General features: G+C 40.9%; 1 protein-coding gene across 6 annotated transcripts in view; it reads right to left on the bottom strand.

Moving 5' to 3' along the window:
* CDH17 (cadherin 17) overlaps positions 1–19,202 on the bottom strand; it is an 88,899-nt gene that overhangs the window by 43,322 nt on the left and 26,375 nt on the right. For 5 of the 6 annotated variants that reach the window (XM_010812197.3, XM_005215654.5, NM_001098902.1 and 2 more), the window contains 4 exon segments: positions 4,678–4,812; positions 3,645–3,783; positions 647–805; positions 340–539 (listed from right to left, as the gene is read on the bottom strand). In XM_010812197.3, coding sequence (XP_010810499.1) covers positions 340–539; positions 647–805; positions 3,645–3,783; positions 4,678–4,812 — 633 coding nt within the window. 6 annotated transcript variants of the gene reach the window in all.

The raw sequence follows: 19,202 nt of genomic DNA, 5'->3' as shown, positions 1-19,202 counted from the left end.
GATCCCTGGGTGGGGACGATACCCCACGGAAGGAAGTGGCGATCTGTTCCACTACTCTTGCCTGGAGAATCCCATGGACAGAGGAGCCTGGTGGGCTACAGTCCACAGGGTCACAAAGAGTCAGACATGACTGAAGTGACTTAGTGCACATGAATCTAAGTTGGTACAGTCCAGAGTTCACCCATGATGGCAAACTCCAGAGACTTGTGGTCAGAGATTTTGTTTATTTAGTTTGCTTTATAATGATACTATGCAAAAACATCAGTGAAGACCTGAGAGTGGGCCCCTACAATGTGAGTGCATTGATTGGGCAGGCTGTTAGCATTCCCTGGGCACTACCTGAGTGATTTTAATGGGGTAAGGTTCAGTCGAGTTTTCTTCAATCTCCACAGGTTCTGGCGGTTTCCAAATGTTCTCCTTCACCGTAATATCCACATGCACGCTGTCAGTGAAGGAATGCTCACTCAGGCCTCCCATGTCTTCCACTGAGACCAGCAGCTTATAGGAAGGATTCTTCAAAGGATCCAATTCCTGGGATCCTATGGGAAGTAGGAGAGAAGAGAAAAGGAAATGTCTCTGAAGATGATATAGATCTAGGTCATTTGTATTGATTCAGAGAGTCCCTTGAGGGCATCACTTAACTCACCTTGTGGAGTAAGTGAAATTCCTCCTGTTTGGTTGTTGATCTGAAAGTACATGACATTGTTGACCTTGGGAAGCTGCATGATAATCTGATAAATAAGTTGGCCATTGAGTGTGGCTGGATCATCCAAGTCTGTAGCATTGACATAGATAAAGGGCTTTCCTGTTTAACAAAATGTACCCAGAAAAAAAAAAAAAAGATATTTAGATATTAAAAAAAGATGTTAAAAGATATTTTTTAAAGATATTAAACCAACCATAGACACATTTGCCTTCCAAGGGGCAGAAATAGAGTGGAGGAATGTGCCATAATTCATATTAGTGTGGAGTAAATCTTTATTCTGCTCCTTTTTCCTAGGATGAAATTCCTTAAAGTATGGTCCAGGAACCTCTAGGGGTCTTTGAGACTGTTTTTAACATGTATAAAAGACCCATCCAAATCACAAGATAAATTGATGCATTTTAGCATAAAGGAGTACCCCAAAAGACATTGATACAGTTTCAGATTCCACATTGCAATCAACAATAAACTATCCCTTGCTGAGTTTTGTCTCGTATCAAAGACTATTCACAGTAATCTGAAAACACTGTTACAGTACTCCTTTTTTCAACTACATACCTGCCTAAGGACAGTTTTTCTTTAAACGTTTCAACCAAAACAGTATATGGCCACAAAATGAATGCAAAAACAGACATAAGAATCCAATTGTTCTCAACTAATCCAAACATTAAAGGATGTGCAAAGACTAAAACAATGCCATTTTCTTAATAATTCCTACTGTCTTTGAAAATACAGTTCTTTTTATTAAAATATGATAATTACTTTAGATCAATTACTAAATAATTTTTCAATTTCTCAGTTTTGATTTCAAATATGATAAATATTGGTAGATATAACCAGTGATATAGTGGAGCCAACTGGTACAACCCAGTTGAATTTCCAGAAATACTGTGAGTCAATTATTAACACCATTGGTAGTTTAAAATAAGTTATGGTGGGAGTAGTTATACCACAGAAATTGACAAATGCTACAAATCTGAGGTTTTTTTCCCACCCCCAGATAGACAGCTATTAAAATTTGCCAGCATACTACTGGATATAAGCCATATATCCTTGGAAAAGTTCCTTAGAGCCTGTAATAGTTTTTAGGAGAATACAAGGGCCCTAAGACCAAAAAGTTTGAGAACCACTGAACTAGAAAATCCTATTGGTGAAGAATAAGACCTGCAAGATAATTACTTAGCACAGTTCAGCAGTGAACCTTTGGTATGCAACCTCAGAGACAGAGACACATGAAATTACTCCACATAATAAAGTGAAAGGAATACTCTTCCAGAGTTATTGGAAGTGGGCATTGAAAAATGAGAGAGAGCATTAAGTAACACAGAAGGAAGTTTGAGAGTGAGTCGATGGAAATGGCCAAGAGTCTTTCTGAGAACTCAAAGTCTAATATTCAGGTTTATTTTGTGCACTGTTATGACAAGATGCTCCTTCATTTCTCTAAATCTTTAGTAAAGCCTACCACACACACTGTGATTGCAGCCATGAAATTAAAAGACGCTTGCTCCTTGGAAGGAGAGTTATGACCAACCTAGATAGCATATTCAAAAGCAGAGACATTACTTTGCCAACAAAGGTCCGTTTAGTCAAGGCTATGGTTTTTCCAGTGGTCATGTATGGATGTGAGAGCTGGACTGTGAAGAAGGCTGAGCGCCAAAGAATTGATGCCTTTGAACTGTGGTGTTGGAAAAGACTCTTGAGAGTCTTCTTTTGGACTGCAAGGAGATCCAACCAGTCCATTCTAAAGGAGATCAGCCCTGGGTGTTCTTTGGAAGGAATGATGCTAAAGCTGAAATTCTAATACTTTGGCCACCTCATGCGAAGAGTTGACTCATTGGAAAAGACTCTGATGCTGGGAGGGATTAGGGGCAGGAGGAGAAGGGGACGACAGAGGATGAGATGGCTGGATGACATTACTGACTCGATGGACATGAGTTTGGGTGAACTCCGGGAGTTGGTGATGGACAGGGAGGCCTGGCGTGCTGCAATTCATGGGGTCGCAAAGAGTCAGACACAACTGAGCGACTGAACTGAACTGAATTGAACTGAACCGCACACACCTAGGCTTTGATGAGGGGATTTCCTGGAGATAAAAGGTAAGAGAATTGTGAAAGGATGAGCCCTAGCTAGGAGTTGGAAGTAAGAGAAGAAAAAGAACTAGGAGCCAGCAGTGACCATGAGAATGTGGATTCCTGGGAGGGTGTGGGGAAGTAAGCTTACCCTTTCAGAGTGTTCTAGAGCTGTGTGTGTATGTGTGTGTGTGTGTGTGTGTGTGTGTGTGTGTTAATTGCTCAGTCATGTCCTACTCTGATGACAACATGGACTATAGCTGCCAGGCTCCTCTGTCCATGGAATTCTCCAGGCAAGAATACTGGAGTGGGTTGCCAGTCTTTTCTTCAGGGGATCTTCCCCATCTAGGGATTGAACCCAGGTCTCCCACATTGCAGGCAAAGTCTTTACCGTCTGAGACAGCAGGGAAGCCCCTCTAGAGCTGTAAGGTATTCTAAAATCTCATCCAAAGATAGTGGTCCTTAACTGGGGGTGATTTTGCCCCCAAGAGATATTTGAAAATGTCTGAAGACATCTCGGCTATCAAAGCTTGGAAAGGAAGTGTTGCTCCTGGCATCTGATGTGTAGATAGGTCAGGGAAGCTGCTAACATCCTATAATGCATAGAACAGCAGCCCCTGACCAAAAAAAAAGAAAAACAACAACAACACAAAACAGAATTATAGAGCCTAAGATGTCAGTAGTGCCAACGGTGAGAAATTGTGCCCTAGAGCAATGGGGATAATAAAACTAATCCCACAGGATTGCTGTGAAATTTAAATAAGATAAATAAAATTTAAATAAGATAGTAAGTGCTTAACGAATGATAGCTATAGCTGTTAACCACACAAATCTGCCATTCTGCCAAATATCTCCAGGCTCCTGCCTATTACCTGGGCGAGAATTCTGCCTTACTGAGCCTTCATAATGTTGCTGGAGAAACACAGGTCGGTTGTCGTTGATGTCCTTCACTTCAATGGTGACAGGGACCGGGCCCTCCACTGTATTGCCCTGAGCATCCAGGGCTGAGACCTGATGTTGACAGGAAAAGGAAAGCTTCTCGGTGAGTCTGAACCTCATATCATACACCCAAAAGTCACTTGAAGGAAATTAGAGCCCAAATAATCAATGGTCTGATAACTACAGGGGAGAAAGACACCCATAAAAGCCCAAATTGGGAGCTGCTAAAATAGAGGCCCTATCAGTTAAGCCAAGCTAATCATGACTGTTTTCCAGCAGTGGGATATGCTGGACACTGGACATGCTGTTTTCTAAATAGCTAGAGTCAGTGAAATAAGAACACTTTGACCCTTGAGGATATGGAAACATCACGTGCTGTTACAGAGGCATTTTAGTGGTCAATCTGCATATTTACTAACAGAAAGCTTTTGGCCTGCTCTTTACCCACAGTTAGCTCTCTACCATTTCTGTGTATTCAGATACAAACCATGAAACCTAAGGGAGAAAGAGAGGGAGGAGGTCTCTTTAGTCAGACTCTGACTTTGGTCATCGGTCACTTCTGCTTCTTGCAAGGCCCAAAGGTGCGTCATCTAGCACCAATGCTGCCTTCTTTGCGGAGCCAGAGCCCACCCAATAGCCAGAGCAAGACACCAGTGAAATATCAGAGAAGTGTTGAGTGGTTTTGATCCAGGTGCCTAAGTAGGGCCTTACTTGATGAGTGATTCATCTGAGAGCCTTGGCAATATAACTTGGGTTACCTGGTCAAAAAGCCTAAAAACGAAGATATCTTTACCAAATCACTCTCTAGTTGATTTAAAAAATATATATATGGACAAACGAGATTGGCAAACACGTCGTTAGGGTAAGGAGAGTGGAAACGGGATTCTGTGCTGGGGAGGAGTGTGCCAGTGGCATCTCCAGCACTCAGAGATTGGAGCTGGTGTCCGTGGCCTGGTGTCGATTCACCTGCAGTCTGTGAACAGCTCTTGTTTCCCTGTCCAGGCTTTTGTTGTGATATAGAAGTCCATCAGATTGTATCTGAAATATGCCATCTGTCTCCCCCGTTAGTTTGAAAGTCACAGCAGGAGGATTGGCCTTAAACTGGGAAAAAGCAAAAATTAGATTAAGTCATTAGGAAAAGCAATGTTGTAGAATTTGTTGTAAGTCACCAATTTCAGGTAACATTTTTATTTGCACAAGCACCAAAATAAAAATTTCTAAGCTTTTAAAGGGATACATTCTAAAAGTCTGCTTTAATATTAACTAATATTCAAACTACATGTCTCTCAAGAAACAATAAATGACATAATTTAATATATTTACAAAAATCAATTGATACTTTACATTATAGCTAGAATTAGATGAGATTTTTTTCTGGGAATATCTGAGAGCTATATTACTCCTAGCTTCTAAGAAACATTAAGAAGTGTAGTTTCATTGCTAGGATGAAAAAGACAGCATTTAGTACTTCTAAAAACTGTGACAAAGATTAAGAGATACTTTATTGTTAAGGAAAACAACTTTAAAGTGACTTTATTTGATAATATTCTGTATGAAAATCTCACTTTTCAGAAATGAAGAAAATGTCAATGATCATTCATGGGATAGCTATAGTATTTTTAAGACCACAGAAGAGAAAATTCACTTAAAAGCAGACAGAAAAGTCATTCAACCTCATTAACAATTTTAATATATTTTTCTATATTCACAAGTTAAAAATCAATAATAGCCAATGTTGTAAAAGCTCTTGTAAAGAATGGAAAAAAGCACATATATTATTAATGAAAATATAAATTAGCATAATCCTTTTGGAAATAACTTGAGGCATAAAATGTTGCAGGACATAAAATCAACACACAGAAATCCCTTGCATTCCTATACACTAATAATGAGAAAACAGAAAGAGAAATTAAGGAAACAATTCCATTCACCATTGCAACGGAAAGAATAAAATACTTAGGAATATATCTACCTAAAGAAACTAAAGACCTATATATAGAAAACTATAAAACACTGGTGAAAGAAATCAAAGAGGACACTAATAGATGGAGAAATATACCATGTTCATGGATTGGAAGAATCAGTATAGTGAAAATGAGTATACTACCCAAAGCAATTTATAGATTCAATGCAATCCCTATCAAGCTACCAACAGTATTCTTCACAGAGCTAGAACAAATAATTTCACAATTTGTATGGAAATACAAAAAACCTCGAATAGCCAAAGCAATCTTGAGAAAGAAGAATGGAACTGGAGGAATCAACCTACCTGACGTCAGGCTCTACTACAAAGCCACAGTTATCAAGACAGTATGGTACTGGCACAAAGACAGAAATATAGATCAATGGAACAAAATAGAAAGCCCAGAGATAAATCCACGCACATATGGACACCTTATCTTTGACAAAGGAGGCAAGAATATACAATGGATTAAAGACAATCTCTTTAACAAGTGGTGCTGGGAAATCTGGTCAACCACTTGTAAAAGAATGAAACTAGAACACTTTCTAACACCATACACAAAAATAAACTCAAAATGGACTAAAGATCTCAACGTAAGACCAGAAACTATAAAACTCCTAGAGGAGAACATAGGCAAAACACTCTCTGACATTCATCACAGCAGGATCCTCTATGACCCACCTCCCAGAATATTGGAAATAAAAGCAAAAATAAACAAATGGGACCTAATTAACCTTAAAAGCTTCTGCACATCAAAGGAAACTATTAGCAAGGTGAAAAGACAGCCTTCAGAATGGGAGAAAATAATAGCAAATGAAGCAACTGACAAACAACTAATCTCAAAAATATACAAGCAACTCCTACAGCTCAACTCCAGAAAAATAAATGACCCAATCAAAAAATGGGCCAAGGAACTAAATAGACATTTCTCCAAAGAAGACATACAGATGGCTAACAAACACATGAAAAGATGCTCAACATCTCTCATTATCAGAGAAATGCAAATGAAAACCACTATGAGGTACCATTTCATGCCAGTCAGAATGGCTGCGATCCAAAAGTCTACAAGCAATAAATGCTGGAGAGGGTGTGGAGAAAAGGGAACCCTCTTACACTGTTGGTGGGAATACAAACTAGTACAGCCACTATGGAGAACAGTGTGGAGATTTCTTAAAAAACTGGAAATAGAACTGCCTTATGATCCAGCAATCCCACTGCTGGGCATACACACTGAGGAAACCAGAAGGGAAAGAGACACGTGTACCCCAATGTTCATCGCAGCACTGTTTACAATAGCCAGGACATGGAAGCAACTTAGATGTCCATCAGCAGATGAATGGATAAGAAAGCTGTGGTACATATACACAATGGAGTATTACTCAGCCATTAAAAAGAATACATTTGAATCAGTTCTAATGAGGTGGATGAAACTGGAGCCTATTATACAGAGTGAAGTAAGCCAGAAGGAAAAACACCAATACAGTATACTAACGTATATATATGGAATTTAGAAAGATGGTAACAATAACCCTGTGTACGAGACAGCAAAAGAGACACTGATGTATAGAACAGTCTTATGGACTCTGTGGGAGAGGGAAAGGGTGGGAAGATTTGGGAGAATGGCATTGAAACATGTAAAATTTCATGTATGAAATGAGATGCCAGTCCAGGTTCGATGCACGATACTGGATGCTTGGGGCTAGTGCACTGGGACGACCCAGAGGGATGGTATGGGGAGGGAGGAGGGAGGAGGGTTCAGGATGGGGAACACATGTATACCTGTGGCGGATTCATTTTGATATTTGGCAAAACTAATACAATTATGTAAAGTTTAAAAATAAAATTAAATTTAAAAAAATGTTTATAGACTTTAATAGCAAAAATTACTAAACAGAATTTATCCTAAGGAAATATTTTTTAAACAATAGTGGCATGTGCTCCACAAAAAAAGAAGCCACTGCAATGACAAGCCTGCTCACGGCAGTAAAGAGTTAGCCCCTGCTCACCACAGCTAGAGAAGGCCCACATGCAGCAATGAAGACCCAGTGCAGCCATAAATAAATAAAAAATTATTTTAAAAAAGAAACTAAATAAATGATGACTAAACTAACCCAAAGCAAGCAGAAGGAAATATAAAGTGGAAATTAATGAAATGGAGAATACAAAAGCAAAGGAGAAAATCAACAAAACCAAAAGTTGTTTTTCTTTTTTTTTTAAAAAAAAAAAAGATCATTACAATGAACAAATCTTCAACTGGACTTACCTCAACCAGTTCAATCTCTGGTTGAGGAACTAAGAACCTGCAAGCCAAACATGGCACAACCAAAAAAAAAGAGGGAACATCACTACCAAACTTACAGAGATTAAAAAATCTAAATAGAATACTATGAGCAACTGTTTTCTCACAAATCAGACAACCTAGGTGAAACAGATAAATTCTTAGACAAAAACTACAAAAATTGACTATGCCAAAGCCTTTGACTGTGTGGGTCACCACAAACTGTGGAAAATTCTTCAAGAGATGGGACTACCAGACCACCTGACCTGGCTCCTGAGGAATCTGTATGCAGGTCAAGAAGCAACAGTTAGAATCGGACATGGAACAACAGACTGGTTCCAAGTTGGGAAAGGAGTCCGTCAAGGCTTTATGTTGTCACCCTGCTTATTTAACTTGCATGCACAGTACCTCATGAGAAACGCTGGACTGGATGAAGCACAAGCTGGAATCAAGATTGCCAGGAGAAAGATCAATGACCTCAGATATGCAGATGACAGGACCCTTATGGCAGAAAGTGAAGAGGAACTAAAAAGCCTGCTGATGAAAGTGAAAGAGGAGAGTGAAAAAGCTGGCTTAAAGCTCAACATTCAGAAAACAAAGATCAAGGCATCTGGTCCCATCACGTCATGGCAAATAGATGAGGAAACAGTGGAAACAGTGACAGACTTTATTTTTGGGGGGGGGGGGGGGGGGGCTCCAAAATCACTGCAGATGATGACTGCAACCATGAAACTAAAAGCCTCTTGATGAAAGTGAAAGTGGAGAGTGAAAAAGTTGGCTTAAAGCTCAACATTCAGAAAACTAAGATCATGACATCTGGTCCCATCACTTCATGGGAAATAGATGTGGAAACAGTGTCAGACTTTATTTTTCTTGGGCTCCAAAATCACTACAGATGGTGATTGCAGCCATGAAATTAAAAGACGCTTACTCCTTGGAAGAAAAGCTATGACCAACCTAGATAGCATATTCAAAAGCAGAGACATTACTTTGCCAACAAAGGTCCATCTAGTCAGAGCTATGTTTTTTCCAGTAGTCATGTATAGATGTGAGAGTTGGACTATAAAGAAAGCTGAGGGTCGAAGAATTGATGCTTTTGAACTGTGGTGTTGGAGAAGACTCTTGAGAGTCCCTTGGACTGCAAGGATATCCAACCAGTCCATCCTAAAGGAAATCAGTCCTGAATAGCCATTGGAAGGACTGATGCTAAAGCTGAAACTCCAATACTTTGGCCACTTGATGAGAACTGACTCATTTGAAAAGACCTTGATGCTGGGAAAGATTGAAGGTGGGAGGAGAAGAGGGTGACAGAGGATAAGATGGTTGGATGGCATCACAGACTCAATTGACATGAGTTTGAGTAAATTCCGGAAGTTGGTGATGGACAGGGAGGCCTGGCGTGCTGCAGTCCATGGGGTCACAAGAATCGGACACAACTGAGCAACTGAACCTAACCAAAATTGACAAAAGAATAAAAGAACTATAGCAAGTAAAGAGATTGAGCTAGTAATTTTAAAAATTCCCACAAAGGAAAGTCCAGGTCTAGATAACTTCACTGATGAATTCTGCCTAACAATGGGAGAATTAACACCAAAGTTTCACAAATACTTCCAAAAAAAAAGAGTATGGAACACTTCCTAACTTATTCTACGAGGCCAATATCATCCTTATATGTAAATCAGAAAAAAAAATACAATAAAACTGCAGAGCAATATCTCTTATAAATACAGATGCAAAAATTTTCAACAAAATACTAGCAAACTGAATCTAGCAACTATAAAAAATTATATATCATGACCAAGTGGCATTTATCCCAGAATAAAAGGCTGGTTCAACATACAAAAATCAATTAATTTAATATTCCATATTAATAGAATAAAGGACAAAACCAGACGAGTATCTCAACAGAAGCAGAAAATCATTCCACGAAATCCAATATCCTTTCATGATGAAAAATATGCAACAATTCAGGAATAGAAGGTAAATTCCTCAACCTGATAAAGGATATATAAGAAAAACCCACAGTTAATATTAATATTATACTTAGTGGTGAAAGACTGAAAGCTTTCCCCATATGATCAGGAACAAGAAAATGAAGCCCAATCTTGTCACTTCTATATAGTAAGTCCCCTTCAAGTTGTGAGCTCTCAAAGATTCGAGTGTGCATTTCTGTGTCTTAAGTTAGTGCACTTATCTGGCGCACGTTGTCACGTGTGTGCGTCCTCTGCGAGTGGTTGTGCTTTGTGTACTTTACAGTTCTGTAGAGAATGGGCTTCTCAGGGGGCTCGGTGGTGAAAAGAATCTGCCTTCCGATGCAGGAGACACAGGAGATGCTACTTCAAGCCCTGGGCTGGGAAGATCCCCTGGAGGAGGAAACAGCAACCCACTCCAGTATTCTTGCCTGGAGAATCCCATGGACAGAAGAGCCTAGTGGGCTACAGTCCATGCGGTCGCAAAGTCAGATATGACTGAGCATGCACGCACTGTATAGAGTGTAGTAGTATAATGTCTTAATTTCAAGCCCAAGATATCATCTACGATGAGAAAAAAAGAGGCACTACCCAGACATCACTGGATCATTTTATCAAAAGGGTAGCGTTGAATCCAGCAAGGAGCCAGAACCTGTGCTACCAACATCAGGTGGGAGTGGAATTGCAGCTCGCCCTCTGTCTCCTACTGCTGACACTCCTTCAGCTCTGTCGTCGGCCACCTCCTCTCCCTCTTCAGGTCGGTAACTCCTCTTGCCTATTCACTCTGTACCAGCCCCTGTTTGCCAGGTGCTGTCCTGTACTTTTCAGGGTACTATTCTGTAAGGTAAAAATGTTTTCCTTATTTTTTATATTTGTTTTTTGCATATTATTTGTGTGAAAAGTATTATAAACCAATTATAATATGGTCCTCTATAGCCAATTGTGTTAGCTGGGTACCTAGGCTAACTCTGTTGGACTTATGAACAAATTGGACTTTAAGAATGCACTCTCGGAACAGAATTCATTCGCATGGAGGGGACTTCCTATCTAATATTGTACTTGAGATCCTAGGCAAGAAGAGAAATAAAAGTCATCCAGATTGGATAATAAAAGTACCTCTATTCACAGAAGACATGATCTTATATATGGACAATCTTAAGGAATCTAAAAAGAATTTTACAGCAAATAAACAAGTACAGTGAGGCTGCAGGACAAAAGATCAATATACAAAAATCAATACTATTTCTATACACTAGCAAAAATAAATCTGAAAGTGATGTTATGAAAACAACTCCACACACAATAAGATTAAAAAGAATAACATACTTCAAAATAAATTTAACCTGAGAAATACAAGAAAATCTGAATTTGTAATCTGAAAACTTTAAAACATTATTGAAAGAAATTAAAGATCTAAATAAATGGAAAACACCCCATCCTTAAAAGTTGAAAAACAAGATTTTTAAGATAGTAATATTCCCCAAATTGAGATACTGATTCAACACAATCCCTACCAAAATTACCTTTGTCTTGTTTGTAGAATTAACAGGATGATCTTAAAATTTAGGTTTAAATGTAAAAGACCTAAAATAACCAAAACAATCTTGAAAAAGAAGAACCAAGTTGGGAGACCTAACACTGCATAATTTCAAACTTTACTACAAAGCTACAATATTATAGAACTGTGTAAGAATTTCTTTCTTTCTTTTTTGGAGGATATGTTAATAATCTAAGGATCAACCCCATGGGGCAATAAGTTTATGGCACTGGCATGCTGCTGCAGCTGCTAAGTCACTTCAGTCGTGTCCGACTCTGTGCGACCCCATAGATGGCAGCCCACGAGGCTCCCCTCCCTGGGATTCTCCAGGCAAGAACACTGGAATGGGTTGCCATTTCCTTCTCCAATGCATGAAAGTGAAAAGTGAAAGTGAAGTTGCTCAGTCGTGTCCGACTCTTAGCGACCCCATGGACTGCAGCCCACCAGGCTCCTCGGTCCATGGGATTTTCCAGGTAAGAGTACTGGAGTGGGTCGCCAGTGCCTTCTCCGATGGCACTGGCATAAGGATAGACATATAGATTAGTGGAATCAAAATCAGGAGTACAGAAGTAAACTTTTGTATTTATTGTCAAATTAATTTCCAACAAAGGTGTTAAGATAATTCAAGGGGAAAAAAATAGTGTTTTCAGCAAATGATGTTTGAACAACTGGATACTCACATGCAAAAGAAAATGAAGTTAGATCCCTACCTTGTACCATGCACAGAACAACTAAAAATAGATTAAAGGCCTAAATGTTAGAGTTAAAACTATAAAACTTTAAGAAGAAAACACAGGCATACAACCTTATGACTCTTGATGAGGCAGTAGTTTTTTAGATATTATATCAACAGCACAAACAGAAAATAAAATAAATAAATTGAACTTCAAAATTAAAAGCTTTTGTGCTTCAAATGACGTTACCAAGAAACTGAAAAGATAATCTACAGAATGTGAGAAAGTATTTGCAAATTATGTGTATAAGAAACTTTATGCAGAATATATAAACAGCTCTTACAATAAAAAGACATAATCCAATTTAAAAATAGGCAAAGGATTTGAAGAGACATTTCTCCAAAGAACAGACACAAATAGTACATAAGTACATTAAAAGATATTAACATTAATCATTAGGGAAACCCAAACCACAAAGAAACCACTCTACTCCACTAGGATAGCTTTAATTAAAAAAAAAAAAATGGTAACAAGCGTTGCCAAGGATGTGGAGATATCAGAACACTTATACAATGCTGGTTGGAATGTAAAATAGTTTAGTTGTTTTGCAGACCAATTTTACAGTTATTCAAAAGGCTAAATATTAAATTCATCATGACTCAGAAATTTTACTCTTAGGTATATATCCAAGAGAATGGAAAACATGTCCTCACAAAAAATTGTACATGAATGTCCATAATACCATTACTTTGTAATAGCCATAAATGTCCATTAAATGATAAATGGATATTCAAAAGGTAGCATATTCACACGATGGAATATTATTCGGCTATAAAAAAGGGGTGGAGTACTAACAGCAGCTACAATATGGATGAACCTTGAAAATATGATGCTAAGTAAAAGATACTATACACAAAAGGCCACATGTTATATGACTTCATTTTTATGAAGTGTCTGTAAAGGCAAATCTATAGAGACTGAAAATAAATTAGTGTTTGCCAGGGGGTGGGAGGAGACGAAAGAGTGGCTGCCAGTGGGTACAGGGTTTCTCTGAGGCTGGTGAAAGTGTTCTGGGATCAGACAGTGGTGATGGTTGCATACTTTTATGATATATTAAAAACCAAAGAATTGGCCATTTTAAAAGGGCAAATCTTAAGATATGTGAGTTACATCTCATACATTACAAAGAGAAAAGGCAAAAAATGACCTATCTCAGAAATGTATCATACAATTCTTTCATCTGGAAGCCCCTGAGAATACAGAGCTGGGCATAATTGCAAATCTTCAGTGAAAGAAGTCTGTAGATGTGTAGTTCCTTCCTTCCTTCCTTCCTTTTCTTTCTTTCTTTCTTTTTTGGAGGATATGTTAATAATGCAAGGGTCAACCTCATGGGGCAATAAGCTTGTTTTGTGCCTCCCTGACTTCAGGTAAGAAGTTCTTTGGCACAGATGAGGGGACTGGGACAACTCCATGCCACCACTGGAATAAAGAGCTCAGAGTACATCTTACCAAGGCCGAGTTTCCAACATCATCTCCACAGCCAAAGATGGAGAGAGAACGAAATGCTTTTTTTTTTCTGAGATGTCAGATTTTATTTTTTGTCATGTAACCTACTTTTTAATTTAAATTGAAGCACAATATTACATGGGCTTCCCTGGTGGCTCAGATGGTAAAGAATTCACCTGCAATGCGGGAGACCTGGGTTCGATCCCTGGGTTAGGAAGATCCCCTGGAGGAGGATATGGCAACCCACTCCAGTATTCTTGCCTGGAGAATCCCCATGGACAGAGAAGCTGGGAGGACTAGTCCATAGGGTCACAGAGAGCCAGACAAGACTGAGCAACTAAGCATAGCACAGCACACAATATTACATGAATTATAGGGGTGCAACATAGTGATTCACTTCTAAAGGTTATACTCCACTAATAGTTACTACAAAATATTGGTCATATTCCCTGTGTTGTACAGTATATCCTTGTAGATTATTTGCTGTTGTTCAGCTGCTAAGTCATGTCCAACTCTTTGCGATTCCATGAACTGCAGGACACCAGACTTTCCTGTCCTTCACTATCTCCTGGAGTTTGCTCAAACTCATCTCCATTAAGTCAATGATGTCATCCAACTATCTCATCCTCTGTCATCCCCTTCTCCTCCCGCCCTCAATCTTTCCCAGCATCAGGGTCTTTTCCAATAAGTCAGTTCTTTGCATCGGTATTGGAGTGTCAGCTTCAACCTCAGTCCTTCTAAGGAATCTTCAGGGTTGATTTCCTTTAGGATTGATTGGTTTGATCCATTGCTGTTCAAGGCAGTTTTACACATAACAGTTTGTACCTCTTAATCCCCTGCCTCTCTCTCGGCCCCTCCTCTCCCCCAGCCTGTCGCTGGTAACCACTAGTTCTCTCTCTCGGCCCCTCCTCTCCCCCAGCCTGTCGCTGGTAACCACTAGTTTGCTCTCTGTGCCTATGAGTCTTTTTCGTTGTAGTCACTAGTTTGTTTTGTTTTTCAGATTCCACCTATAAACAATTTCATACAATATTTCTCTTTTTCTGTCTGATTTATTTCACTTTAACGTAATACCCTCAAAGTCCGTCCATATTGCTGCAAATGGCAAATTTTCATTCTTTTTATGAAAGTGAAAGTGTTAGTCACTCAGTCATATCTGACTGTTTGCAACCCTATGGTCTGTAGCCCGCCAGGCTTCTCTGTCCTTGGGATTTTCCAGGCAAGAATACAGGAGTAGGTTGCCATTCCCTTTCCAGGGGATCTTCCCAACTCAGGGATTGAAGCCAGTTCTCTTGCACTGCAGGCAGATGCTTTACGGTCTGAGCCACCAGGGAAGTTCTTTTTATGGCCGCGTAGTACTCCACTGTGCGTGTGTGTGTCACGTGTGTGTCAAGATATTTTGTATCCGTCATCCACTGACGGACACTTAGCTTGCTTCCATATCTTGGCGACTGGAAATACTATGAATATTGGGGTGCATGTATCTTTCTGAATTAGTGTTTTCATTTTTTTCACATATACCCAGGAGTGGAACCACTGGGTCATGTGGTAGTTCTATTTTTCGAGAAACCTTCATACAATTTTCCACAGTGGCTGCACCAATTTATATTCCCCCAAAAAAGTACACGAGCAATTCCCTTTTCTCCACTTCCTCACCAACCTTTGTTATTTGTGCTCTTTCTGAGGATAGCCATTCTGACAGCTTGAGGTGATATCTCCTTGTGGTTTAAATGTGCATTTCTCAAGACTATACTTTCAGGGATCATTTCTAGAGTTTATTAATTTACATTTCTCTGATGATTAACAATGTTGAACATCTTTTCATGTGCCTGTTGGCCTTCTGTATGTCCTCTTTAGAAAAATGTCTATTTCAGTATTCTACCCATTTTTAAATTAGGTTGTTTTCTGACGTTGAGTTGTATGAGCTCTTTGTATATTTTGGATATTAACCCCTTATCAGTTATATCATTTGCAAACATTTTCTCCCATTCTGTAGGTTGTCTTTTCATTTTAACAATCATTTCTTTTGCTGTGCAAAAGCTTTGGAGTTTAATTAGGCTTAACTTGCTTATTTTTGCTTTCATTTCCTTTGCTTTAGGAGACAGATATGATTTATATCAAAGTGTTCTGCTTATGTTTTCTTCTAGGAGTTTTACGGTTTTGGTCTTACATCTAGGTTTTTAATCCATTTTGAGTTAATTTTTGCATATGGTGTTGCGTGCATGCTCAGTCACTTCAGTGGTGCCTGACTGTGTGACCCTATGGACTATAGCCCGCCAGGCTCCTCTGTTCATGGAATTCTCCAGGCAAGAATACTGGAGTGGGTTGCCATGCCCTTCTCCAGGGGATCTTCCCAACCCCAGGGATTGAACCCATGTCCCTTATTTCTACCTGCACTGACAGGCAGGTTCTTTACCACTAGCATCACCTGGGAAGCCATATATGGTGTTAGGTAGCATGATATACTCGACTAGAACATGAGAACAGCAGTGTTATAATATCAGTTATGCCATTAATTTATTTAAGCCTCGATTTTCCTATCTGTAAAACAAGCAGTTGGTACAAAGAGTCTCTAAGGTGTTTTCTAGCACAAAGACTCTGAGATTCTAGAAGGAATTCCCCTTCATCTCCTACTTCTCCTCTGTAACACACACACCCATACACAAGAGCTTTCAGCCGTGACAACGGGGCTCTCATTTCCTGCCTAGAAGAGATAAGCTTTGTAGCATGACTGATGGAAAAAGAACAGAAAACGACGTGGAGCAACCCAAGGAATGATTTTACTGGCTGGGATCCTCAGAGACTGTGAAAGGATCCTAAGAAGCAATTTCTAGGTCTGCGATATTTGTAAGTTGGAGATTGTACAGTTCAGTACATCAGAACTATGTACAGTTCTGATTCTGTTCAAAGAGACGTGGACCTGTACTCGCAGAACATCTGTTCCTTTCTGCCCAAAGAAGTGACGGCAGACTCTCTGGCCCACAGACAACTTTTGCTTTGATTATAGGATGCTTTTTTTTAACTGTGCCAATATTCTTAGATTTTGATTCTTAGGAAATATTTAGATTCTTAGGAAATTCTACATAAAGATAAAAATGTCTGACTTTTGTGGAAAAAATCATGAAATCCTGTAATACACAAATTCTGATGTGAGAAATTATCTGGAATTGCCCTGAGCCTTTGCCCTGTGAGGCACCCTCAGTTAGTCCCGCTCCCCACTGTTCCCTGTGTCCCACAGGCTGACACCAAGTGTCAGAAGACTTTTAATTTCACATTTGCACAGTTTCGGGGTTTTCTACATCTGTTTTTTTGCTATTGCCTTTCTGATCCCAAGATAGTACCGTTCATCATCTACCTGGCCCCTGTGGGTAGTTGAGGTACTCGCTACAGACAGGCTTTCAAACCCAAGCTCTGGATTAGCAACTGAGAGGAAGACTCTCCAGTCTACAGCTCCAGACTCATGTGGCCACTGTCTCTTAAACATCTCCACCTTGCTAACCCCACAGATTAAATTCAATAAGCCTAAAACTTATTTTCCCATAAACTTTCCCTCCCCTCCTTCTCTCGCTCTCTCTTTGAGTGACACCATGAACCAGCCAGTCAAGCAGTCCAGAGACCCTAGAGTTACCCTCAACACCTTTCTCTCACTGCCTGCACTCACTCAGTAACCAATTCCAGCACATGGGACCCCCTCGCATTGCTCCCACCCGTCCCGTCCCCTCCACTCCCATTTATACTTGCTTAAACCAGGCCTCCGTCATGTCCCACTGGTTCTATGTCAAACAGTGTCCCAAGACCCTTCCCGCCTCCAGGCTCACTCCCCTCATCATACACTCAAAGTGATCAGAGAGCAAGTCTGGGCAAACACAGCCTAACTCCTTCACCCCTTCCTTAACGTCCCAGTGGGCCCTGCCGCCTAACACAGGTTAAACAGCCAGTCAGGACCCCCACGCCGACCCTCGCCCTCAGCAGTCTCACCTTCTCCTCACAGCCTCTCCCACCCTAAACCACCTGCCATCTTTCATTTTCTTGCTAAATGCCTGCCCCCATATTTTTTTTTCCATCTAGTCCTCAGGGCCTGCTTTCTGTTTGGGAGTGCCTGGTCAACTTTAAATACCCAGTTCTGGGGTCCAATGAAACTTTTTCTGTTCAACGACTACCCTCCACTCTTAAAATTGACCACTCTTTCTCTGCCTGCACTTGGCCCCCTCCGCAGCCCACCAGACTCCAATCAGAACCCTCCAGCGCATTGTTTGCCTTCTTGTTAGTCTCCTTCTGCTACCCAAGAGCGCTCCAGCGGCAGAATTGCTGCTGGTCTCATCCTGCACCCCCAGAACCCAGCACAGCATCTTGTAACACTAGGCAGTTTCCGCACAGTTCATAAAAGGAGATGAATGTGTGCCCAGCCCACAGCATTCTTACCAACTTATGAAGCATAAAACACACAAATGAAAAGGACTTTCCAAATGTAAATGAGAAATCTCTAACTAAATGCTCCCTGGCGAGGGAGACAGAGTTAGTTAACGAGATCTTCCCCTAAGTGAGCCCTCGCCAGAGACTCCCAACCTTTTCCTGGCATCCTCTTCCGTTTCCCAGCTCCCTCCGCTTTGCAGCCCTGAACAGAAACGTGATTCAGGCCCGCTCCTTTGCTGGGTGGGGGCGGAATCTAAGAACCTCAGAAGTCAGGATCCTTCCTGTCTCTGCGGCCTCCGTTCCTACCTCCTTCTCCAGGCTCGCGGCTTCCTGGCCTCACTGGCCTTCTGCCAGAACCCCAGGCAGGCCCTGCCCTCTCCCAGCACAGGGCAGGTGTCCCAGCTGTGCCTTTGCTGGACTGCTCTTCTGTCTAAGCTCTCAAAGCATTTGCTCCTCCCTCAGGGCCTGACTCCCCTAACTGGAGAGGTCAAAGCCTCTGTAACACCCCACGGCGGGGGCACAGAGATACCTGTGCACCCCCACCAGCTCATATAATAGGGCCACTTCGCACTGATCTGGTACCAAATGAGAGAAGGTGGGATGAGGCAGTTTTTGGTCCCTCCTCTGTGGATGGGAACTGTCCAACAAAAGAGATGTTTGGCACTTAAGAGAAGGCATACCCACCTCAGACAGTAGTTTGGCAACCCCTGTTGCTCCCCCAGTGCATGGGGCAGGGGATCACGGGCATCCTCTAAGGCCCATCAAAGCCTCTTCCACCACTCTAGGGCCAAGCAGGCTTCTCCAGGGGGTTCTGACCAATGCAGTAGGATGTTTTTCTCCCTCTCTCCATTATGTTTCCAAGATTATTTCAGTGCCCCTAAAGCTGAAGTCTCTTGCCCCTCAAGCCCCTGCCATCCACCCTCAATCTGAGGCTTCTCAGTGAACCAAGTGAACAAGATGACTGCCTCCCAGTGTGTCTCAGTCAACGCCTGGGTCGGCCCAGAGACAGGCTCAGAGGAGGCAGTGAGGAAGGCAGGCTGTGTGTGTGTGTGTGTGTGTGTGTGTGTGTGTGTGTTAGTTGCTTAGTCGTGTCCAACAATTTATCAACCCCATAGACTGTAGCCCACCAAGCTCCTCCCATAGACTGTAGCCC

The sequence above is a fragment of the Bos taurus genome, chromosome 14, assembly GCF_002263795.3.
Source record: "Bos taurus isolate L1 Dominette 01449 registration number 42190680 breed Hereford chromosome 14, ARS-UCD2.0, whole genome shotgun sequence".
NCBI lineage: Eukaryota > Metazoa > Chordata > Mammalia > Artiodactyla > Bovidae > Bos > Bos taurus.
The sequence above is the reverse complement of the archived record's forward strand: the minus strand, read 5'-3'. Positions and strand labels throughout refer to the sequence as shown.